Here is a 27,314-nt window from a genome sequence, read left to right on the forward strand (position 1 = left end):
GAATTATTAACCCAAATTAACACTTGAAGCTTTAGTAGTATTACTTAAACTAGGTATCACTAAACTAGTCAAAATCAAAACGTTCTTTATTCAAGTAGTCTACATCTAAATACACTTTTGAATCGTTCTCAATATTTAATGATAGCTTCGATAGCTTATTTCCGGTTCGAAAATTAGATTCTACCGAGAAGAACCGACAAGAAACTCTCAGTAGTTACTCTTTTCCACAATTCCAATTACAGAGTATGCCAGTAAAGAACAATTATTTTTTTATGAATTCTGCCTAGAAATCAATAAATATTAAGTATACACTTTTTATCTTTCATATAAACTTGTATTGAGTAATATGCTTTATTTATCAGTGATTTTTTTGACGTGAGCTTTAAGCTTTGTTATAGGCAAAATTAAAAATAAGTCTGGAATTAAATTATAGAAACGAGTACCGTGCCGAATACGAATTAGTTATAATAAGTCTAAAAAAATAGAAATTACTTAAATGTACTATATACTGACTTAAAAATATGTGACTTTTTTATATAGATTATATAATTTTTGTGATCATCCTGTATGAGTTATATACACCGATATGAGTTTGTTATTATTAGAAACTTATATTCTATTGACGAAAAACGCATTAAAATATTTTTCTGATATAATCACAACTAAGGCTTAAGCCTAATGGAATTTCGCTGATTCCATAATCGTTGAACAATTAGGTGTCATTGAAGATAATAAATGTACTGAAATATCTTAAAATGTTTCATTTTTAAACCTTATTTTTAATTTTAGTAACCTGGTTACGTCAGACAGGACTCACCCATTTATGTAGAAGGTTTTGAGCTTATTCAATAACTCTGCTCCAATGCGGGCTGGTGGATCACGTGGCTGATTCTCAACAACCACGCCCAGGTTTCTACACTGCCTCTCCTTCACCACAGAGTATGAGATGAAAAAAATACAAGTAGGCTAGAACGCAGAATCATCGGTTAGGATTCAATTCTCTGTCTTCAATTCTCTGGGTCTTTTAACCAATTCGCTTGTAGGATCGTGGCAAAATTTCTCCTCAAGCAGGAGAGCAGGTCTAAGCCCAATTGTGGGAAATTTTTAGGCTATTTTTATTACTTTCAAAAAATTACACAAATCTATGTAAGTACCAGTATACATCACAATAGTTAAAGGCTTCTTTTAAAGGGGAGAATTTGGACCTTTCTTTGCATAGTATAAGAATAATTTCTTCAACACTTGTTCAACAATGCACTTTGCATAACCACATAAAAAAAAATCAAACTTAACTACCATACTGTCAACATACTTGCATGCTCAGTTTATAAAAAAAAGCCAGATGGCGCGTGCGGAATATCATCGTGAAGCAACAAAAGCGGGTACAAACACAAAAGCGAATACAAATTCTCGATTGTGCCAAACACGTCTTTTTGACAAGAGGTCAAAAGTGCTGACACTTTAATCATTAATTATTCAATTATTAAAAAAAAATCCTACACACACTACTGGCAATGTGCACTCGCTTTTGATATTGTATTCGCAGGCAACAATGCCTGCCTTTTCTTTTAAAATCTGACCATAAAGAAATTTTAAAAAGAATAGTATTAATGCCCCATTTTAAGGAATTACTAATGTTGATATTTACCTCTCAAATTAAGCTTAAAATTCGTGCCGTGAGTGGGGATGACAACAGCCCAAGGGGTTATGATCGAACCAGCGACTTTTTACATCGCTAGGCAGCCCGTAAACCATTGCGCTATTGACGCATATATTATTTATTAATGTAACAGTTAGAAATATTTTTTCCAATTTTTTAAGATACTCGGTGAATGAAACAAATTTAGAAAAAACCTAGTAAATAGGTATACCAGTTTATAAATGATCTTAATATATTGTATACATTAAAGATTTACTTCTGTTCATTCATTTAAGATGTCTTCTGGCCACTGAGCCTAGTTTTATGATAATTATCATTGCATAATTTGTTATCAATGATATTATACGAACGACAGAGCAATTTCATCATTCAATTGAGACTTAATTAAAATAAATTCGAGTCACTGCATTAAATTAATAAGTACCGGAAATCTTATTATTATGTTATATATTTCATCATAGATCATTTAAAACACGTGACACATTTGATTACACACAATATTGTAACTCTTATCGTAATTGATGCTTGAAAATGCATGCAAATCAATGCTTATCGACCAAAGATCTAGCTGTAACTTGTATAACTTCTATGACAAAACGTTATAGAAATTCCTTGGAGATTTTTAAAGGACAATTATCATAACCAAGGTGTGGCGGTCAATTCTACTAGTATATAACGCTTATGAAAACTTCGATTATTCCTTACAAAAATAAAACTCAGCTTTATCGTAATCGAGGGCCAATCCTATTTTATATCGATTATGACACGATCGCAATTATATTTCGATCGAACCGCAACTGGATTGTTTTGATACAAAAGTAATAACCTGTTCATTTCCCACTGCTGGGCTATGGTTGCCTCTCCCTTTGAGGAGAAGGTTTTTGGAGCATATTCCACCACGCTCCAATGCAGGTTGGTGGATACGCATGTGGTGATAATAATAAAATAATAAATTGATAATTTATAAGTAAAATTGGCGTCCAGCTCGTGCAAGCCGTCTTGCGCAAATCCCGTGCTGTCACTCCACCGTACCTGAGGAGTCCTACATTACGTTTGCCGAGACGCGGTCTCCACTCTAGAACACGTTTTTCCCAACGGTTATCGGTTCTACGAGAAATATGGCCGACCCACTGCCACTTCAGCTTACTAATCCGGTGGGCTATGTCGATGACTTTGATTCTCTGACGGATCACCTCATTTCTGATGCGATCCCTCAGAGAGACTCTGAGCATAGCCCTTTCCATAGCACGCTGAGCGGCTTTAAGCTGGTAGACCAGCTATGTCGTGACTGTCCACGTTTCGGCTCCGTTAATATTATACAAGGGAGACAATATTAACCTTGGCGGTAACATATATTATGGGTGGGTGTACCCAAACGTGAACATGAGCCGATTGGGCATATTGGACGGGAAGATATACTCGAACTATATTTGTAGTGACATCCTGAAAACGTTTTCGCGTCGAAATTAAGTTGGATGGTTACAAATAACTACAAGAATATAAATAGTAACCACTGCCCATAGGCATTAGCACTGTAAGAAATATTAACCATCTGCAACATCGGCAATGCGTTACTTTAGGACTAAGATGTTATGATCCTTGTGCCTGTAGTTAAATAGGCTCACTCACCCTTCAAGCCGAAACACAATACTAGTAAAAAACTTACAAAATATACGGAACTAAAAGAAGGAATAGATGGATGTGGTACTTTTTTAAATGTAAATATGCACAAGGCCGTGATACTGAACACTTGCAGAATTGTACGCAAATTTCTTGCAACTGAAGGGGAACGGGGCATTGCTTTAAAGATTTCAGTTTTTTAAAAGTGTCTGACCACTTGGCGTCGGCCCTTGTGAATGACGTAAATATCGGTTCTAAACCGAATTGTTAAGAATAACAAATTGAATTATAATAATCATTATAATTAGTATTACTGCTACTATTTCCGAGACGGAAAGATACAAAGCCCTATCACCAAATAAAGTTCCTGGTTTTTTGTCATTTTTTTTTAATTTGTTTTTTTTATCTTAGTTGGCAAACGAGCAGGAGGCTCACCTGATGGAAAGTGACTACCACCGCCCATGGATATCTGCAACACCGGGGGGCAAATATTTATCATAGATTATTATTAATGACAGGTTATCAATTAATTATTTATATGTATTTACATACATATAATATATCAGTATCTAGATAATTTAGTTTAATTGGATTTATCTGAATACATTATGTAAACATGGTTGTATTGACGTCAATCAATAGAATATAATCAATAATATTTAGTCTTCAAAAAGTTTTTTTGTATCCATTGTAAAATTTGGCGACCAGTAAGTTATCATTTAGATTTTTTTTGCAATGGCTAGTTAGGTGGAAATGTAAGGTTAAGTACATTTTTTAAAATGCCACATCTGATTTTTAATAATAGATGATTTTTGTGATTTTCCTAATTCACGAAAAATACTATATTCGGGCGTGATTTTAAAAATGAAGGTTGTTTTTATGTAATTCATTAATATAACATTTATTTAAAATATTTTATATATTACTAGTTGCCGCCCGTGGTGTTGATCGCATTTTAGGGAATGGTTGTCAGCCATAAAAAAGTAACCTATGTCCTTCCATGCAGTTCAAGCTAGCCTCTTACCAAAGTTGACCACATTTTCGGTTCAGTGATTTTGTGAAAAAGCAACAGACAGACAGGCCGAGTTACTTACGCATTGATAATCTTAGTATGGATTTAATATATTTTAAAGCAAGGATTAACATGCTTAAAGTAAAGCCCATGGATTAGAAACCACGTGATGATAAAATACTACCGACAAGAATAACAAAGATATCAAATCACTAAGTTTGTAAATAAAACACGTGAGAATTAATACGTGCATATATTTTTTTCTATTTATACAGATATTATGATTAAACAAGAGCCTTACATTAAGGCATTTATATACAAATAAAAATTAAAAATGATGTTATGATTTGTGCAATCTATTACTGCACAAATCATGACCGCGTGGAATGGTGGCAAAAATACTAGAAGAATGTCTCTGTTGAAACGCAATTCCAATCTTCTGATCATAAAATTAACCCACCAGTAGAGGCAATAAGACGAGATGTTATATAAAGGTTTTAGTACTGACTCCAAGTTTGAACTGTAAACGGAGCATAGACAAAATTTGCGAGAAGAGTGCATAAATTGATTATTGTTTACAGGAACATATATATATATAATTTCTCTCCGTTTCAGTTAGGGGGTGGAGACTGAAAGTCCTTGAAAAATTGTACAATAATAAATCAGGGATACAAGATCCCTGAATTATTAATGTACAATTTTTCATGAGTGGTACACTCTCCACACGGAGAGGGTACCGCTGGTTTTTTAGTGGCTATCCTGGTATACTTGAGCATGGTAAGCGTCCTGCGCACCTCAGGTAACTGGCAAGTCCCACATATCCCCCACTTGATGTGGGGGAAACGCGTAACGCGTTTTTCCAGCAAGACACAAAAGATGTCTTAGTGTTTAATTTTGTTGTTATAAATGTATAATGTTAACTGTAGTTGTGTATCACACTGTAGATGAACGTGGTTCCTACTTTTACTTAATAATTTGTGATTATGCCAATGGTGTTCCGAAGATCTATATATAAATAAGAATCAAATTACGATGTAAAAGCATTACATATAAAAAAACCCATTTTCGCATTTATAATATTTATGACTATTCACATGAAATTCAACTTCTGCACTACCGAGCTGGCTTGTTGACCTTGCAGGCTTATACGGCTGAATATCCTGAGGTGTCACATTTGAAAGCCAGGTCGGACCAAAAATATGGACGGACTGAAAACCATAGACGAAAAGACATAGTTACTGAATTCGGAGCAATGTCGATTGCCTCAGCTCAATACTTGCAAATTGTAGCTTATTTTAACGTTTAAATAATTTTAGTCCAGGGAATAAAGATAAAAAAAAGAAAGAGAGATTTTTGGATGAACCTTCCTTTTGTGGTTCTAAACAAAATCCCAAAAGTCCCCGTTGATCATATGGATCAAGCTGGTAAGAAAATTTTTCATGATAAAAGGTCGCGACAAACAGTTTTTCGTGATTGTCTTGTGAACGGTCATAATATTTAGAAAAAAATGTAGTCATAAAATTTGTAGCTCATAAATTTTCCAATAAAAAATATTATATCACTTTACTTGACATCTTTTCTTAGCGAATAGAGTACAAAGTGGGATACTGTAGACTTAAATCAAACAAATAAAATCATACTTTTTCAATATATATTAATTGAAGGAGATATTAAATTACTATATTGTTAAAAATATAAAATTGTGTTGATATTAAATTAATGTGTTTGAATGAAAACAATAGTAATAGTTTTCTCACGTTACTTGATAAACGCTGCCAGCATTCTTAACGCCATTAGACGTCATCATGAATTTAGTGGCTATTTCTATATTTGATTTGATTATTATGTTTATGAAAGCAAGAAACATAAAGTTCTTATTTTTGTTATTCAACATTAACTTTAAGTTAGATAATATATGTTTATATAATCATCTTTCAGAACAAAATTCTATCCGATTAAAAAATGTTTTATCTAACGTTTGTGTAATTTAAAACTAAAAACTTTTAATCTCACATCTTAGAATGAAATTAAACATTAATTAATAACGGAATATATGAAAAAACATCCTTCTGGCGGAGGTACATTTTTGAGCAATAAGCAAATGGAATCTATTAACAGTTTTACTTTTTCTGATGCTAGAAATATGGAAATCAGCAATTAGGCTAAGGTTTATCAGGTTTAGATAACTTTTAAAGCTTTTTGAAAATTCAACACCGAAGAGTTGAGAGAGCGGATTGTTGTATGTAAGTCTGTCATTTTTAAAACAGAAATTTGAACTTAAAATTTGTATTTTATTTATGGACAAAAGATCAGTGTTGTGTCTTTTTGTAAATTCCCAAATTATATTGGCGAATTTGGGGATGAAAGTTTAAGTGTAAATTTTTGTATAAGATGACTGGAAAGATATTAATATTTTAAGATTAACCTTAAATGCCAAAAACATTCCTTAAATAAATTATCTGTATTATGTCAACGTATAATTTTATTTTATTATTATACTCAAAATATATGTAGTGCACAAGGCTTAATTAGAAGAAATTAATATAAATCACTGTTATAGAACCAAAATGTTATACCATCATGTTCTTGATTATTTATATAAATATATGTATTACTGAATATTTGTTACACAGGTATAAAATAAAAGAGACTTTACTTATAACTAATTATTTATTATAAATATTTTCAGTAAAATATATCGCTTTAAATATAACATTACAAAATACAGGTACGTAAACATAACAGGCGTCATTTTAACAATCGATTTGTAAATAACGTGTATTTTAATAATATTATTAATTGTAACAACAGTCAGTCTTACGTCCTCTTGAAAGACTGAAAATTATTACGAAAATCTCATATTTATAACATTAACTTGTTCATGACTCCGTTACTCGTTAATAACGTTAATTAAGGGTTATTTTATTTATCTGTATTTACATAGTGTTGTCTCTCAAAACGTTGCTTAATTTCTTATAATAAAAATATATGTGCAAAGAATTATGCAACGGGAGACGTGAATTATCAAAATTTAACTTCTTAATATTTCACTAAAAGTGTGTTATGAAATCAAGTCTTCAAACTGTAAAATATTACGCTATTTTTGAAAACCAAAATTATATACATTCGTTTATATAGCTCTCATACATGTACATAATCCTATGTACTTAACCCCATAAATGCATTTCCACACCAGTCAAACTGGTTAATAAATATATAATATTATATTCTAGAATCATGAAGCTGCAACCGTTACGGTTGTTCGTTCGTCTGCGTTAACAGTTATAACTGTTGATGGAGTAACGTTATCGTTACGCACATTAACGTTATTTGGTACAACATTAACGTTACTGTTGGCACTGTTTTCATTTTCACTGTTCGTTGAATTTGAGCCCTGTGCAAGCGCTGCTGTGATTGGTTGGGTTATCGGTTGAACCGTTGGTTGAAAGCTCGGATAGTGGATTCCAACTACTTCTTCGTAACTAGGCGGTGCCATTGCCTCTGTAATGATAAAAAGAATACTTTAATCCGATAATTTAAATACTCTTATAATACATGTGACAGTGGATTTTTTATACCAATATGTAGAGACAGATAAAAAAAGGTGACTCGGACGTATGTATTATGTTTTAATAAGATAAACAATACCATAGTGATGTTTATTAATATAGATAAAATAGTTTAATCTCAAATATTATCTGCGTGTAATGTCAAGCGATATTTCAATAAAGCCGAGCATTGCGCTTCACTTATTAAAACTGAAGGTGAAAAATATCTGATAAAGGAACTTTTGATCTCTCGGGATAGTTTTATCACGTAAAATGAAAGGAGTAATTAGGCATATGAAACAAAATCATTATTTTAATCTAATTCCTTAATTAATCTACGCACATACCATACCTACATACGTAATACGTATATCTTCCACCCTTATCAGCTAAAGTGTTATAAGTACTGTTCTCAAATAGATATTAATATTATAATTAAGCGATAGATAATGTACTACACGCTGTGAATAATTGCACATTTATCAGTTTAGAATACGTAAAATTATGACAGTGCACAGTAAGTCATATTTAGAGTTAATTACAGAGTATGATGCACTTAAATTGAATTGATAGTAGATATTAAAGATTTCCAGTTGAATAGAATTTATAAAAATATACTTGATTGGACAAATTATGTAGATACATTCATCGAAATGGAATTTATGTTATGAATTAATGGAATGGAATTTTAGTGTTCAAATATTATGATTGATGTTTTGCGTAAAATTAATTATTTATTCTATGGGTTTTCGCAAGACTATTTGGGTAGGTGCCACAAACTAATCATATGTACTGCCACCAACAACACTTAGTATTGTTGTGCACCTGTTTGAAGGGTGAGTGAGCCAGTGTAACAAGGACAGGTTGGCAGCGCATTGGTTATATAAGGAATTGTTAAAATTTCTTCCATTGCTCATGTCTATGGGTAGTGGTGACCATTTACTGTCAGATGAGTTATTTGCCCGTCCGCCAATGTCATAAGTAAATAAATGCGGTAGCTTTATAATACAACTTACCATATTTGGGGGGTGGGGGATAGTTGGATGGGCTGACGTAAACAGTTGGTTCCGACTGTGAATCTGACGGTCGCTGTCGAGAGCCCATGTATGTTCGTCTCTGTTGCGAGTTGCGCGTCTTTTGCCCTGTAATTAACAAACATTACATTTAAAAAGGTATTAAACTTTAAAAACGACCTTACATGTACATGAAAATATTTTCTGTAAATGGCAAAGGAATAATAATAATCTCTTTTTGGGTGCATCGCTTTTAGACATAGAAATAGAATTTCGTATATTGATAAAACCATATTTCTTTTTTCATTTTGATTGTTTTGTCCATAATAAAAACCAAGTCACGTGAACTAATTGCATCTGAGGTTATAAAACATATTGAATCTTAAATGACCTAGTGGATCTTAACGGAAAATCACTAATTCAAATTCAGAAACAACTCTCAATTTCCAGGTGCATTTGTGTGTACTCTACGGCAATGAAGTCAAACATTTTATAGATACTATATATCGGATGAAGTTTTCTCATCAAATTTGCAATGTTGGATTAAGCCACACAGATGTAAACCTTACCCTTAATAGAAGAGAAAGTTTATCCTAGTGTGACATTTACATTTTGTCACTTAATAATAATAATATTAATTTTATTTCGAGACTAGCCCGTACAGTGTTAGTAAGACAATGTTTTCTTAAAAGTCTAGTGTTACTTCAATTACAAAATTAACCAACAAAACAATTACATTTTTACTTTACAATTTTTAAAATACATTACAATAATAAGTAATTACAAATTTTAAAATAATAATATTGATCAATATTATATATTTAAAATAATTAAATTTTACATTTTTTTTTTTAACATTATAATGTTATTTTATAAATATTATAAATGTTAATTTATAAATTAATTTGAATTAAGCAATTATTAAAAAATATTGTATGAATATTGTATTAGCGTTATGATCATTTATCGGTTATTTAAAAAAAACTTCGATTTTTGAATCGTAATCGTCTTTATTTCTATTATCTGTTCGTTTTGTGAGATGGCAACACTGCATTGTCTACGGCGTAAGGCGTTCATTTTATCGTTGTACAGGCGCCGGTCAACTACCGACGTTTGTCAGTTTAAAACGATAAAATCATTTATACTTCGTGAGTATATTCAGAGAATATTCCAGAATATTGGCATTTAATATATTGTTTCTACATTTCGTATATTGGTTTTCACATTCGTTTCAGATTATACACGAATTATATGTAAACGGAGGGTTACCTACGTCATCATCATATGTTTCCATTTACATTCCATAAACAATTTATATTCGTTTAATCGAGGCAGATTCATTGTGTTTAGAGTGATATTTAATCAATTTTTCGTTCAATTCCAGTCTTTGTACAAAAACCGGCCACGTGCAATATCTGACAGGTATTACCGAATTTTCATTTATTTAAACACTCCTGAGGTGAGTTCATGCATTAATTACCTTTAATAATCAATATCCTACATGGCTCAGTAATAATTTCTATTCATTTCCTCATTCTTTACTCAAAAAGTGAACATAGACCTTGTCCATGTACTGGGTGACCTAAGTCGAATCCTAAAGTGATTTGAATCCTCATTATTGCGTTAATATAAATATAGTTCTTGCTTTTCTATATTGTATTATTGCAAATTAAGCAATAATTTCCCATATTTTGAAACTTTACATATCCAATTTAATAACCTCAATCTTATGAGTTATTATTCAATTTTAATAACTTATTCTTGCTTGTACCTGTGTCTAGGGCATTCTTAGGACTTTCTTAGTGCTTACGCAAGATAGGTAATCATTGTGTGTGATTGTTTTGTTCACAGGGAGTGTTTTTTTTTATATATATATACTTTGAAAATTATATTCCAAAGTATAATAATATCGCTTGGTGGACTCAACTGAGGAGTTTTTCTGAGTTGAAGCTGCTGTTTTGTGGAGGAATTGCTGCTTGTCCAGTGCTGCTGCCGCTGCTTCTGCTGCTGCTGCTGCAGCTGCAGTCGCTGATTACCGCTTTGCACTGCATTTGTTCTTGCATTGAAACAACAGTTTCATTTCATTTCTGGACGCTGCGTTCAGGGTTTGCACTTTCCTGCTTATTTTTTTAAAATCGAAATATAAAACGAACGCCAACTTAACTTAACATACTATTACTCATCTTAATGCTTCATTAAAATAGTACATTCTGCTAAGCTATAATGGTTGATATACATTACATTGTGTATTGATGCTTTACTCGGTTAGTACCTCACCTTTCATGACCAGATACCGTCAACGGCCCGCCCCCCTGATTTTTTTTGTGTAATTTAGAATAACTATTTTAATGGAATTATTTCATAAATATTTTTTTTTAATAAAGATTTGTTCAACCAACAATTTTTTTTTTGTCCCCGTGACAATTTTTATTTGCCCCGAGACACATTAAAAAAATAAATAAAAGCGATCAATGACTTAACACAATCGAATTTTAATATTAGAACTGTTTAAAATTAGATATTAGTACTCTTAAAAAAAAATGTACCTACGTAATTGGAAATTAGGTTAATTTAAAAATCATTATAAAAGTTTTAAATATCAGAATAATAAAACATTTAATCGTTATCTTTATTTCGATTAAAATATTGATACAGTTTTAAAAAAATCATGGAAAAGTACTTTTTTTTATCTGTTTGAACTAAATTACAATAGCATGTAGGTTAATATAAATTTAAATTATCGCAGCTATTAAGCCCTTAATAATATGACGAGATTAAGAGTGAAAGTAGTCTTAAACTATACAACTCCTGCGCAATTTTCTTGAAAAGAAAATAATTGCTTTAGCACAAAGTTATTTTATTAGAATATGATAATAAAAAAAAAACAATCCTTTTTTTTAAATAACCAATCAATAGTGCATTTTTGCTTAAACCGTAAAGGTATTATTGGTAATCTATAAAAGTGAAATACTGTCACAAGCTGGCAAACTAAAGGTCTTTGCAATGAAAGGTTTCACCCGAGAGAAAATCAACTTTTGGTTCAGGTTGAACTTCTGGCCGGCCAACAAAGATTGCGCCTGTTTACAAACACCATTTCAAATACGTTCACATAAGACGTCACACACGGCTTATAAGTCATATTCAATCAAAATATTATGTCACATTTAAAGATTAACTTAAGTGTAGTGAATAAACTTGGATTAGTAATCAGTAGATTGTCAGTCGAAAATATATAGTTGTTTTTATAAAATTATCTTTTAACATAAAAAAGAGTATAAGGAAAATAATTATTTAATCATATGATAGGATATTTTTTGTTCTGTTTGTGAAAAAAGAAATACTAATCAATATAGTAGTATGATCTACTATATCCACTAATTGTCGTCCGCGACTTCGCTTACATTTTAAGTATTAGGTGTAAAAAATTTATAGTCTAGTAGCCTTTGTCCTTCCGTAGGATTCAAGTTCGCTTCAAACTAAATATCTAGAAATTCGGTTTAGTGGTTTTGTCTTGAAAACGTAACACATAGAGAGAGAGAGAGAGAGAGAGAGAGACAGAGACAGAGATAGAGCCATAGTCACTTTTGCAATTATAATATCATTATAGATTAGTATATTTTTAAATATAAGATATTCTATGCCCTCGTCTATACCCCCGAAAAGTACATATAAAATTTTATGTTAATCGGTTGAGTAGTTAATATAAAATCGTTAACAAAGTAAGCAATGGCCCAGTGGTTAGAACTGCTTATTCCACTGAAATACCATATGCTGAATTTGTATTTATAATTAATCTCATGCTCGTCTATGATGAAAAACTACACGTGGTGGAATTACCTCCAAATCTTCTCAAAGTGAGAGGAGGCCTTAATGCAACACTGGGACATCTACTGGTCGTTCGTAACTTTCTTGAACAGTAGTAAGAATATCAAAAGTTAAGTTTTAAGATGTAACAGTCCTCGTTAAAATTATTATATGATCAAAATATAACTTGACATTTTAAGTGATTCAAATGACATTGGATTAATAAACGTTAGCTGATTGTCTAATCGTTAGATTTATTGTAGTATTTGTTCATTATCTCTTTAAAATTCTTGGGTTTTTAACATGTCTATAAGCTCCAAAGCATTACGTTGTTCGAAACGCTGCCATTAATATACTATATTCAAATAGCTAGTATTCGAGGACCTTAGAATAGTATAATATTTTACAAGAATAATTTAAAGGTCCCTTCGGTTTCGAATTCTACCGAAGATTACCGGTAAGGAACTGAGTTACTCTCTTTTCGACAGTTAAATTGCATGGGTGATTAAAAATAATACTGAATTATTGATACTAATACAATACATGGAAATCGTATAAAACATATTTGATTTACCGAAATTCCAAACTGGTGATAGTTTAATAAAGAATTATATATAAGAATTTTATATTAAGAATTCAAACCGCTGACTAAGATACTTGAATGAATATATAAAAATACAATAAGTTAATTATAAAACGACACATAAATTAAATAAAAATAAAACTCAATTAATCATACCTAATTGTATCATCCTTCCGGCAGCTATTATTACAGTTATAAATATAAAACACAAACACGAGAGAGTTATGTACCACACGAAACTGACTAGAGGAGTATGTATTTCGTCGTCTTTTTTTATGTCGATAGCACTTATAATCACAGATTCATTTAAAGATTCCATTTTATTAAAATTTTAAAACTTATCTAAATAACTAAAACTATCTATTAAATTTATTTATTATAAAACACAATTCGTTATTACGTATTTATTTCGTTAGCTGTTACTAACATTTCGTTATGCGAATATTTTATTATCTGTGAACGCGATGACAGTTTCAAATGCAGTCTGTGTAATAAATAAACACTGTTTACAGTCAAACGTATTTATATCACGTTTTATTTTATCGTCGAGATTACGTTCAATCAAGTGGATTACTATATAGTTCCTCAGGTAAGGCGATGACGTCTGTGGGGACCTAAATTACTCGGCTATCTATGTATATTAGGTTATAAGAATTGTTTTCGTTTAGTTTTCTATTACAGTTTATAGCAGATATATCGAAGTATTTGACCGAGATTTCTAAATTATATTGTTATCTATTTGTTTTATTGTAACACTGTCAGTCAGATTTTTTGTTTATCCTACTTTACTTTTATCTATGGGTTGTTTTGTTTTTAAATTATTGATTTGTTTTATTTATCAAATATATAAAATTGAATAATAATAAAAATAAAATATTGAATATCAATCGGGAAAATGATAAATTATTTTCTCTGAATACGACGATATAAAAAAACAACTGACAACTATATTTATTGAGTCATAAAACCTTCTTTGAAATAATGAGTTTTACGTTCATACAAATAGTACGTCATAAAATTGAATATTATCTGTAATTTATCAGTTATAGATATATGAACAATAGAACTCCTAAAATATTGCTCAATATTAAATGTCAATTGCCTGGGGATTCATTTACAATAGGACAAGAGTACAGACAGACATGTTCGTGGCTGGTCAAATGGGCCACCTGATGATAAGTAGTCACCACTGGAACTAAGATTTTACGTCTCTTGTGCCTGTAGTTACACGTGAACAAGCAACTATAAGCACAAGTGGCACAAGAGACCACATTTCTAACTGGAACACAAAAGTACTTAGTATTCCTGCTTGGCAGCAGAATATACATATAATGAATATATGGTACCAAGACCATTGCACTGCACTGCAATGCATTAAAAGTGCACCTAAATATTATTTTTTAAAGTCGACCTTGTACCTGTGTTATTAGAAGCATAATATTTTTAGGCCTTTCAATCGATATTCAATCATAGCTACATATTAAAAGGGAGACAAGGCAGCCAAGCGATATTACAGTGGAAAAATAATCGTTTTCCTCGCTGTCACAATCCGATGGAACGCCTACCCGACTCAATCGAAAATACTTCAAATGCAATTTGAACGGCTTTCCATAATTCAACGGTACGGGGTTATAATACAGACAAGTTAAACATAACCTATTAAAAAATTCTTGATCAAAGATATTGAGAAAACCTAAAATTTGTTACCGGCCCCACGCATGATTTGAACAACGTTCATGCGCCGCCAACGACAGGAACTATCTAAAACTCTAAGAACTGTTAGATGTTATGTTCCTAATTATATATGTCACCGTAAAATCGTAAATTTCGTTAGATTATAAATATAATCAATCTCGCGACATTGTGAACTGTCGAAAGATTTTGAACCGTAACAAACTACTTACAATTTAACGCAATATTTTTCGGTAGTTTATAATCCATCGAAGTAAATTTCAGTTAAATTATATAAACTCTAACCTAACCGAAATATTATAAACTATCGAAATTGTATATGTTTTATTGAAAGTTGAATAACCGTTCACAATCTTTCGACAGTTTACAATTGCGCGAAATAGATTATAATCTGACGGTATTTAGAAATTTACGGTGATATATATAATACAACATAATGGCAACTAACGAGCCAAGCAGTAATTATTGTGTGCGCGGCAACTACGAAACTGCAACTCCATGTTAACGTAGACACAGTTGCTGCAATAACACGTCATAGGAATAAGTGTATTTGTTACAAAGTCACCTGAAATGATGTAACTACTCTCTTCGTCCGGTAAACTGAGACTGTTCCAGATTACGCAATACATAACATCAAACATAGCATCAAAATGAACCTAGAACATATGAACAGACAATATCTACAATACGGTACTTGATTGAATTTCATTGTAAACGTGCAAATAAACGTCTTCAGTTTACAATGAAATTTAAAAAAAAAAAAACAAAATGTGACATATTTTTCCAAATTTGTTGAATAAACACGAAGTTTCGCGTGCGACCCACTAGTATTTTGTTAATCCGGTTCCTTCTCTTTACTAAAAACTATACATAAATATATAAATAAAATACACGCTACTAACTATTATGTGGATACGTTAGAGAAAGGCAATACTGAAAATCTATTACAAAAATAATAAATTAAGTAACTCATATATTAGATTATGTTTGGATTAAGACTTGTTTTCGATTCTTTGATTTCGTTTGTTTACCCCCGTGCTCAGAGATGGCCCAGTGGTTAGAACGCGTGCATCTTAACCGATGATTTCGGGTTCAAACCCAGGCAAGCACCACTGAATTTTCATGTGCTTAATTTGTGTTTATAATTCATCTCGTGCTCGGCGGTGAAGGAAAACATCGTGAGGAAACCTGCATGTGTCTAATTTCAACGAAATTCTGCCACATTTGTATTCCACCAACCCGCATTGGAGCAGCGTGGTGGAATATGCTCCATACCTTCTCCTCAACGGGAGAGGAGGCCTTAGCCCAGCAGTGGGAAATTTACAGGCTGATTATGTACCCTCGTGATTGTGTTAAGATTAAGTTGATGATATCAACCTTGTTTTTTGTCAACGTATGTGTATTTCCAAAACTATCTATTAATTTTTTATTAACAACGTTTTTGTCCTACAAACATCACAAGTCACTATAATTTTATATATATATATATTATTTTTATGATATAATTAGGCGAACGAACAATTGGACCATCTGATGGTAAATAGTCACCACCTCTCATATACAATGGCGATGTAAGTAGTATTAACCATTCCTTACATCGCCAATGCACTACCAACTTGGGATAGATAAGATGTCATATCCCTTGTGTCTGTTGTTACACTGGCTCTCCCACCATTTAAACAACAAAAAATAATGCTTTTTGCCGGTAGAACATCTGATGACTGTATGTATACTAACCCAGACGGGCCTTCATAAAGCCCTACCACCAAAAAAATTAATCAAGTCAAGTTAATAGCTTGTTTCTAACTGCAACTGCAAATTAATTTGTCAAAAACGAGTAAAGGTATGTATATAGATTTACAAAAATAGAGTCATTTTTTTTCATTATTGTCATTCACAGTCTTCTTTATCCCATTATTGAAAATAGGCTTATCTTTCAGAAAGCCATGTACCGCAGCTCTGGGGCAATCTAGTCCAAATTCGAGCCACGACTTTAATAATAATATTTTTGATAGTTACTTGATATAAGAAAGGGAAAAGACTTGTTGGTAACCAACAAGGGACTATAGTATACCTTGGTTCCCAAGGTTGGTAGCGCAAAGGTTAGGTTTTACAATACAAATGTAAAAATCGCCAGTCCGCCTACTAATTACATAAAAAAACTTTATTCTCATATTTTAAACGACTTAGAACTTACTATATTTATAACACATAATATCAGTAGTAGATGTTAATCAATGTGAAAATCTGATTACATCACAACAATTTATTATACGTAGAAAATATTATCGCCTACAATAAAATAAAAGCAATTTTACTGTCGCGTTAAATTGCTCTTAAATATTTAATCAAATTGGTTCATTAGAATATTATACTCAAAATTGTACTCAAATTTAGTGTTATGCTTGCTTTTATTATATTTATAAAACATTTCAAACAGTAATCCAACAAAATACCAGATAAAATAAATTTTGTATAATATGATCCAGAATGATATATTTCAAGTACGTACACGCTCCACTTTTATTTAGACTTTTATCATATGGATAGATTTTGGTTATCATGTAACAGCTCTTGATAAGATATTTACATTTTGATGGTACATTAGCCAAAATTGCGATACATTTATTATTTGAAACCTAGGTAAGTACCGTCACAATCATACTTACATTTTAAATTGTATTATTTTTTAATCTCATATATTATTGCAATCCAATATCAATAAAATGGACATTAATTTACAAGCGATGATAAAAATAGACATCCGGGGTATATAATAAAATGGCTTAATGATTTATTTTAATACAAGGCATATATAGTGTGTTTTAATTTATTAATTTAAAATTGTATTTAATAGGACTTTTTAAAATGTCGATTGACAACCAAACGTGATGAGACCTACCTAGGTCTATTCTATCTTTCCAATTACTCTAAGCACAGACAGTATACTACAGTAATACTTTGTATTTTTGTGTTACATGTGACAATAGAATTAGGAAGTGCAATTACAGATACAAGGGATATAGCCTAAACTTAGATCCTGATTTTTGATCCTAATTTACTTGGTGGTAGGGCTTTGTGCAAACCCGTCTGGGTAAGTACCACGCAAACAGCAGTACTTAGTATTGTTGCGTTCCGGCACCCTTTAGGTGAGTGAGCCAGTGTGCCACTACAAGCACGGGCGACATAACGTCTTAGTTCCCAAGGTTGATGATTTAAGAAATGCTTATTATTTCTTACAGCGCCATTATCAGCGTAAAATAAATATTTTAAAAACACTTATATAAAGTTGATAAAAATAATCAAAGCAATATATTACTAATAAAAAATATGACTGTGTTATTATTTTTAGTAGGGACTTTTGTTTCTATTTTATAGCTCGACCGTTTATATCGAGTTTATTTTTACTATCTCTTCTACTTATCTGTTCAATATATCTAGCAGTTTGAACAATCTGATGACTATAGACTATGATTACGTACAAGTTTAAATAAAGTAACACGTCATTAAAAATTATAGTAATTTATTATTACTGCTCTATTACCCTTGGTTGTATCATGATGTTATATGATCTACTCGTTTATGCATTTCTCAATAAATGGGCTATCTAAGAAATTTTTGCCTGGTAAATCCTCTGATTAGTGCGTTAGAACAAACAACCCCTGCAGAGTTATAAAATAATATAAGTAGATTATAATATTGTTTAAATAAATTCCAATATGGCATGATTTATAATATGTTGCGACGGATAAAAACAAACCGATCGAGATAACACCAAAAATGAATCATTTTTAGTCATATGACTTTTATCGTTTCGAATATAAATGATATGATAGTTTAACGCTCGGATGCAGAGATTAGGATTAATGCTTCAAAAGTTATATTTGTACATTTTACGGTATATCCTTGTATTTCGGAATGGCTTTATATTAAAAATTAAATAGAAAAAATATTAAAATATTTTTGTTTATCAAATGAAAATTTTAATTCAAGTGATAACACAGATAAATTTAAATAAAATAATTTATACGTACTCAGTGTGAAAATTCGTAGACAGAAGAAAATTAGTATCCAGAGTAGCAACAGGGTTACTAACACAACCATATACCATAACGTCACTTGGGATAGGTTGACGTCGCCTTTTTCATTATCTTTGTCATTTTCCGGACTATTTGTATCGTCGTCAATGAAATCATAGTTAGGGAAACCGTAGGGCGGCATTTCGACACTTTAAATCACTTCTTCATAAAATCTACACTTTGAATCCGCTTGCGAAACAAGCGATTTAAGTGATTCGATATTGAAGCACTCACAAAAAATTACTATAGCAAATTTTTGGAATGTTTAATCTATTACACTTTATACTTTTTTTATTATATTAAATAAACGCCTAATATAAATCTGGTCTTTGTTCATTTTGTGATACAAAGAAGTGTCTGAAATACGTATTTGAACAAAAATGATAATAATATCATAAGAAGTATTTCAACAACGTTTATCATTTGATATTGACATATCTTATTTTAGATACAGACATATAGATATAGTCACCGATGTAATCTTTTAATTTTAAATCCATTGAAAGCATTTAAAAATAATGACGCATTATCATTTAGTAATAGGTACACAAATATTTATATTTTGGTGTAAAAATATATATCAACTGGCTTCAATGGCTACAGTTCAATAACATTCTAATAAAATAACAATTAAATATTTTTAAATGGTACGCTGAGAAGTATTTTGCATAATGCTATAAAAAGTATCAAACATATATTTATAGAATTAAGATATTGAAAAGAATCGTTTTAGTTTTAAACGTTTGAGATAAAAAGTAATAAATATAAAATTGTTTTTTTTTTTACTTTTGAACTTTTTCTTAAAAAAAATGCGCATACTATTATTTATTATTGATGGGCTAGTATACTAATGAAAAATAAAGTCTATAAATCATAATAAAAATAAAAATACTCTCCATAAAATATAAGTAAAAAGTAATATGACGCCCTTCTTAAAAAAATAGCAATAGCAACACATGTCATAAAATAGATATTGCTATTAAAAACATACAGGTCCATTTAAATATTCCTTTTAATTAATACTAAGTTTTAAGTGTGAATAGATTGCTATTATTGTACAACAAAAATATATTTTGTAAAGCAGACATCAGAGCCGAGTACAACTGAATTATTGTTTTCTCCAGAAATCAGGGAGCAAAATTCAACAATTATAACTTCTTCGAGACATTAGTAAGACTTAAAGTTTGAATTCTATTCATTTCTAAAAGAAATATTCACGATTGTAGTTTTTCAAAATGTTACACTATTTGAAAAGCACTAAAGAACGGGAGAGTGAAAAATATAAGTACAGAGACATTTAGCTTCTAAAGAATATCTTAAAAATTACTAACTTCCCTGTTTCTTTAATTTGCATTCAGAACCAGTTATACCTTTATATTTAGTATGCTTAAATAAAGTATAATTAGATTTGGAATCGTTTGACTCGCTAGTGTATCAGGAATAACGATTCGCTAGTCAAATCGTCTTATCTTTACTAGATGCTTATGATCGACAGGGACCTTAACAGAGACGAACGTATTTCTTTTGTTGAGGTAATTTTAACAATTCTCTTTCGATCTTCGATTGTATAGTTTTTACGCTAGTTTTACTCATAGTGTTAGAATGTATTAAACAGTAATAAAAAAAATTAATAATAATTACCAATGGCTGCCACTTTAATGCACATTATAACGAATGACATCACAAGTAGAGTCGAAAATATTGATATATAAATAATACTGGTTGCGGAACCAACATCTCCAACTTGTACCCCATGGCGCTCAGTTATCATGACGATTGAATTAACTTAAACACAACAACTTAAACAATCGAACTTCACTTCGCAAATAATCACTTCTTTAAAACTATTAAATTCACTAATGAATGAAATATTTAATTTGGAATTTTTTTGACTTTAAAACTTGGAACGATTTTCAAAATAAAAACCGCTGAAGTTTTTAACCCAATTAACACTATGCTTACTTAAACAAACATAAGATTAATTTAATCATTTTGCTTTAAACTATTTAAATTGTCTACTTTCAATGAACGGAAAATAATATATAAAATTTAGCTGTGACAACTGTCACTATGATATATATGAAAATGATAAAATTTTATTGACATTAATTTTTACGATTATAGCAAATACTTTTATAGAAATAAATGTTATATTCGCTTAACAAACTTAACGATAAATTGACTATTGTGTGTATCTATGAAATATTTGTGATATTTTCATTGTCTTTATTTACAGAGACTTAAGGTACATTCTTCCGTGAATATTTGTCATATGAATCTTCCAAAGGATTTGCTGTTTACAGAAATTTTGTATTTTATCTCTTGAAGGCATAAGATTAATATGTTATAGTATAATGAATTGAAAAAGTGTTAAAGTAGATGTTGGAATCTCCTTTTAAAATAATATCCGTTTTTAAATTCATCTAAAAACGGGTACATACATTATACATTCAAATAATATATTTGAATTAAGCTTATAAGTGAACAGCCTGTGTAAGTCACACTACTATCCAAATCTTAAGTAAAAGCTTAAAAGTATCTACAATACTTATAATCATACATATAGTATTATACAATAATTATAACCAATTGTAATATTCCACGCATCGAACGCAAAGGAGCTTAATGGTCTAATATCGCAGATAAAATAAAATTGAATCCCACTCAGCTTAACTGGTATTAAACAATAATGAACACGATGCGTAATAGTTGATAATTTTACAATTTTATTTATTAATATTATTTATTCATCAATTTTATTTATTTATTAATAATAATAACTTTTATGTAAGAATTTTCGTAACAACTGTACAACGACTTTAAAAACCTTATGAGAAATTACAATGTCAAAGATATCTTGATTGATTTTTGTGAAAAAAAATCTTAAAAAGATTATTTTTCCAATAGTAAGATATACTACCACACGTATTAAGTTATCAAATATCAACTGGTATTTCAATTTAGATTAACTATGTAAAACATATTATGACACAAAGAAATCTTTAACTTAGTACGGCTTTATGCGAGTTCGTCTGGCTACCACATACTAACCACTCCGGTATCCTATCGCTACACAGTACTACGAGTGAGTGAGCCAAGGAACATAGCTTCTTCTTTCCAAGGTTGGCGCATAAGGAATGATTAATATTTCTAACAGCTCTAATGTCTATGGGCGATGGTGACTTAACATCAGGTAGCCCATGTGCCGGTCCGCTTCCGCCTACATAAAAATAAAATCAAAGTCGCATATCTTTGTTGACAACATTTCACGAGTGAGATAGGGGCTTACAAGTGAATTACAGAATCGCTTCATGGCTGCGCATATGGATTTGTGCATTAGTATCTATTATTGTATTCCGATTGATAGGGTAAATGTGCCAGTATGACATAAGTTATACAACCTCCCATAATCATAATAATAATTCCCAAGCTTGGTGGCGCATTGGCAATGTAAGGAAAGGTTAATATTTATTAGATACAGTGCCAACATCTACAATGGTGACCGCTATCAGGTCGCCCACCTTCCAATATTATAAAGAAAAAATGAACAAAATTACTTATAAAAAACCCGATTGGATTTACAACATAGAAAAAAAAAATTGCGTAATATTTATAAATACTTACTTATTTGTTGAAAGGTTATAATCATAATTATAATAACGAGAAGCCCAACCCAAAAAAGAAATGCCGGAAACATCACTATTATTATTTTTCACTTTAAATAACTTTTTATTAATTATCACTTAAATATTAAACTACCACGAAACAGAATGTTTTCTTAATAACATTTTCAACGACTTACGAATTTAAAAAATATTCTGACAATCTTATCGTTTTATCATTCAAAATATATAATTTATCGATAAATAAAATAATTTATTTGATAAAAGTAAAGTATATAAATAATTAATTCTTTTGAAATAATTATTTTAGATCTTAAAATAAGCGTAATTGAATTCATTTTAGAACGAATATTATATTCTATTACGTCACAGAGATCAAATCGTTCGATTTGCAAATTATATTTTTTTATCAAAGGAATAAAAATATAACAAATCGGTTCTGCACTATGACTTGTTTAATGTCGTCTCCACACGATTGTCCAACAGTCCAACTAACTCTCCACATGGAGAGATGTAGTCCGGGAATGTTTGACGATCTTGGATCGTGTTGGCGCTCTATCGCTCCAATGGTAGAAAATCGTTTCTAGATCAAAGGAGTTGGCCAACAAACCCTCAAACACACGAGGTGTAGCGCAGAAGCACCCATAACTTTAAGGTGACATAGTCAATGAGGTTGGAACGTCTGTATGCGTAGCGTCTGTTTTGATAAATCGTGAGTTGGGATAAATTGGAATCATGTTGGAAAGTTGGACAGTCGTGTGGAATCAACATAATATATACAAACAATTCTCATCATCATCATCATATAAAATTTGGGGGGCGTTTTAATTGGGCTTCGCTTTGTAGAAAGAGGAGTTCACTCTAGTAGAGGTCACGATAAGATGTTTTCGTAAAAAAAAAACACCTCGTCATAATAATATGAAATTTAACAAAATAATAACCGTGAAAAAACAAAACATATGAAAACATTCGAATTGATGACTTTCTTAGTTTTTCTTCGGTTTAAAATATTCTAAACAGCCTTTCGAGGCCCCTCGGTAATGATCACCCTGGACACGTGCCTTTACGGTAAAGACGGTAACGATCAAACAAAAATAAATAATTTAATTATTCGTATTGGCTTATCATAACTAACCCGGTTAATTAAAATCCTGCGATAAATTATCAGTAGAAAACTCACATGCAAAATACTAATAGACCACCGTTATTAAATATTTTATCTATAGTTCACCATGACATTGTACATGACGCTGTACATGAGGATAGATTTTTACTATCGTAATAATAAATGGGTCACTTGAAGGCAAGTGTTCACTATCGTCCATAGGCATTGGCACTGTTAGATATATTCACCATTGCCAATCAATGCACCACCAGCATGGAGAATTAAGATCCGTTGTACCTGCAATTATTTGCCCTTCAAACCGTATCACATTATTTAGTTTTACTATTTGGCGGTGAAATTCATGAATAGAAGGTATACCAAGACGGGCTTGTACAAAGCCCAACCAGCAAGTACTGTAGTTAAACTATTATTCAACAATTCTCCTTTCAACGAACTTGGTCACGGCGGCGATTCTTAACGCATATTAGCCAACTATGTAGCAGATATGACATTGCGTAAATGCATGCAGGTGTACAAACACAGCTGCACTCTATTCTTCCCATATCTTAACCCAATAATATGCAATACTGCGCGATGGCAGACTGGTGTCCAGATATTAAAAATCATTATTTGACGCCAACTATTTGATGCCAATTTTGAACTGATCACCAATTTTGGTATAGTATCAGCACCAAAAGGGCATGCAAAAGTTTCCGCTCAATCGTTTGAGGAAAACTCACACGCGCTAATAGGTGAAGTCAAGTAAAAGCAAGTAATTAATTGTTCAAGCCTCAACGATATCAGTAAAACTATTCTATAAGAAACATCGTAGACACTCGAGGTTCAATACGAGCGTGATATTTTGAAAACCGACCTAGGCTTATACGATAATGTTTATGCATGTTTGTTTATTAATTAAATATTATAGTAAGCATACATTTTTGATAATTTACAGTTGAGTTCTACGTGAAGCTTAGAGTTTATTTCTACAAAATAAAATTTATTCGCTGATTCCAATTCCTTCGAGGAAAGTTCGAGAATATACTACCTCAGACATTAATACATTTTAAACGAGGACAAATTCGGGAATTTTTTTATGGACAGTCGGAATGACCTGACTGAAGCTCATCAAGTATTTTAATTAATTATTGGGAAACAAAGGGGCCATTATATATATTTGTAGAAGCCTCAAAAAGTTTAATTAGGATTTATTTATTTTTATCGTACATACTGACGTTCAGTACGACGTTAAAAAGAAAAGAATCGAAAAATATCAGGATTGATTGAACATTAAGAGAAAAGATACGAACAAAAACGACGAGACTTATATTTTTGGAAATAAATATGTCTGATAACGAATTAATACCCAACCCTTCGTTATATTCATATCTACCTACATACATCGTCAGTATAGTATTCGTTACCCCACCAATAATGCAATCGAAGACAGGTTTTATGTGTCGAAAAGAGTCTCAACAATACGATTAGAAAATATTTCTGATTGATGAGAAACTACGATATACGCAACTACTGCAGCGAAGAAAGTATCTACTTAGAACTTACTAGAAAAACTTATCTTTTTCGCTCATCATTTTTATTTTTAAATAAATATACATGTACTCGTTTATTGGGTAAGATCTTTAATCTTATAATTTTTCTTAACGTTAAAGTCTTAAATCATTTTCATAAAAAATTGTAGAAATAAACAAAATATGTCGCGGTAAGATTTTTCTCGTATTAGCACATTCAGACTAGAGTTAACTCCTGAAGGTCCTACGCCTAATTTCTCCATCCGTTTCGGATTACTCTCCCGTGAGAATGAATCATAAAAATGTTGGGTCACAAAAGTGTAGACTGTAATAGTATATCCCAAGGAATTAGCTAGTATTTGAGATTGGACGCTATTTTTGTCACGGTAGACGCCCGAAGTTAGAATTGGCAGGGTTATACTCTCTTGCCTCGAAAAGCACTCGACCTGATCTCTCCGCTCCATTAGGATTAGTATCCCATCGCCTTAAAAGAAAGGATAAACAAAGAATGCATCTATATTTGCACCTTTTGGGAGCTAAATCTTTTACGTAGTCGTATTTGTTAGTTGTTATAAATTAAATACTGTGTTTAAATAGATCAAAAGCCTTCATATTCGGGCTCCATACATTAATTAATAAAACCAAATACTTTTTTAATTTTCTTAGCATTATAAGGTTTTTTAATAACTGTGACCATTGCCAAAAACTTTGATAATGATAGTTTTGTTAATTATTTTATCATCATATTAAATAAATTCTATAAATAAATCTATATGATAAATGCTATGTTATTTAGAGATTAGATTTTTCTAGAAGGAAAATATACGTACATAAAATCAGCGATCGACTTACACAAAACAATTTAGTGTTATTGCTTTGAAAATCAATTATGTATATACTTAAGCCAAAATAATCTTTATTACAACAAAGTAAAAAACTCTTAATATTTCCGTTTCATTTTAAATTAGAAAAACGTCTTATAACCTTGACAATTAGATATACGTTACAATATTAAGATATGTTATAATGTTACCTGTACAAATATTTTTTAATAATTATTCAGCACAAATAAATATTATTATTCAATTCTTAGTTGAATAGCTTTTAGTTGCGCCGACAGGGCACAGATTTTTTCGCCAATGTCACGTAGAAAAATATTTTATTATTGGCCAAACAATTTTTTGCTCAATGTCTTATATACAGCTGTCAATTTGACATCAGAAATGTCAACAGATATTTAAATCAGTCCTGTGTTCTATCTATTTTACGTTATCTGTGGCAGTCGCAAATAAATTCGGCAAAACAAAAGTTCGTTATTTAAGATATACATTTCGCGAATTCATATCGCATAACAAAAAATGTAAATATTCTGAAATATACCAGAACGCAAAACTTATTAAGTTAATAAAATGTTTTATTTTACGAGCACAGACTAAAATCAACAATGGCTGCCTATTCTAAATGACGTAAGTATGAAAAGTACTAGATGTGTCAAAACTTTTATTGTGCAATATTTTGTATGAAGCATTATATTTACGAATACATGGATTATGATGCACTTTACAGAACATACTTTATAATATTTCTTTTAAATACATTTGTCACGGAATACTTTATGTTATACGCAGTAAGATAAGCAAATTGAATAACGACAAGAACTCTTGGACAGGCTATTTATCTATGTGTTTGTAACTCTCAAAACTATTCAATATATATATATATATATTACAGACTATTGACAATCTAACTTACAAAAATAATAAACTATGTATATTGTTTTATTTATGAAATAATAAGCAGTTAATAATAAGGTTGGCCATATCAATATATTTATTTATAATAAAAAAAGACTTACCAAAGTACTTCACGAGTAGTCCATACAAAATCCAAAACAGTAGAATGTTAAGGGCCATAAATATCAACAGACTTGTTAAATTTGTCATTTTTGTATGTTTTAAAATTAATTGTTGTATTGATACGGAATTAGAACGACAAATGGATGCTTTATCGGAAAATATAAAATTAAGAATTGTAAAACTGTGATAA

General features: G+C 30.9%; 2 protein-coding genes across 8 annotated transcripts in view; one reads left to right on the forward strand and one right to left on the reverse strand.

Annotated features, from left to right (window-relative positions):
- The window catches only part of LOC135193967 (U6 snRNA-associated Sm-like protein LSm6), a 388,927-nt gene that overhangs the window by 161,949 nt on the left and 199,664 nt on the right, over positions 1-27,314 (forward strand). The window lies entirely within an intron of this gene.
- Positions 6,944-27,314, reverse strand: part of LOC113397697 (uncharacterized) — a 54,690-nt gene continuing 34,319 nt past the window's right edge. For 3 of the 7 annotated variants that reach the window (XM_026636136.2, XM_064218615.1, XM_026636135.2), the window contains exons 2-3: positions 8,857-8,982; positions 6,944-7,793 (exon numbers count right to left, since the gene is read on the reverse strand). In XM_026636136.2, coding sequence (XP_026491921.1) covers positions 7,528-7,793; positions 8,857-8,982 — 392 coding nt within the window. In that variant the 3' untranslated portion in view covers positions 6,944-7,527. Of the gene's footprint in view, positions 7,794-8,856; positions 8,983-18,966; positions 19,378-20,652; positions 20,878-22,635; positions 22,768-27,123; positions 27,236-27,314 lie in introns of those variants that run through there. The other 4 variants (XM_064218614.1, XM_026636137.2, XM_026636132.2 and 1 more) reach the window with 4 other exon arrangements.

The sequence above is a fragment of the Vanessa tameamea genome, chromosome 23 (genome assembly GCF_037043105.1).
Source record: "Vanessa tameamea isolate UH-Manoa-2023 chromosome 23, ilVanTame1 primary haplotype, whole genome shotgun sequence".
NCBI classification, from domain to species: Eukaryota; Metazoa; Arthropoda; class Insecta; order Lepidoptera; family Nymphalidae; genus Vanessa; species Vanessa tameamea.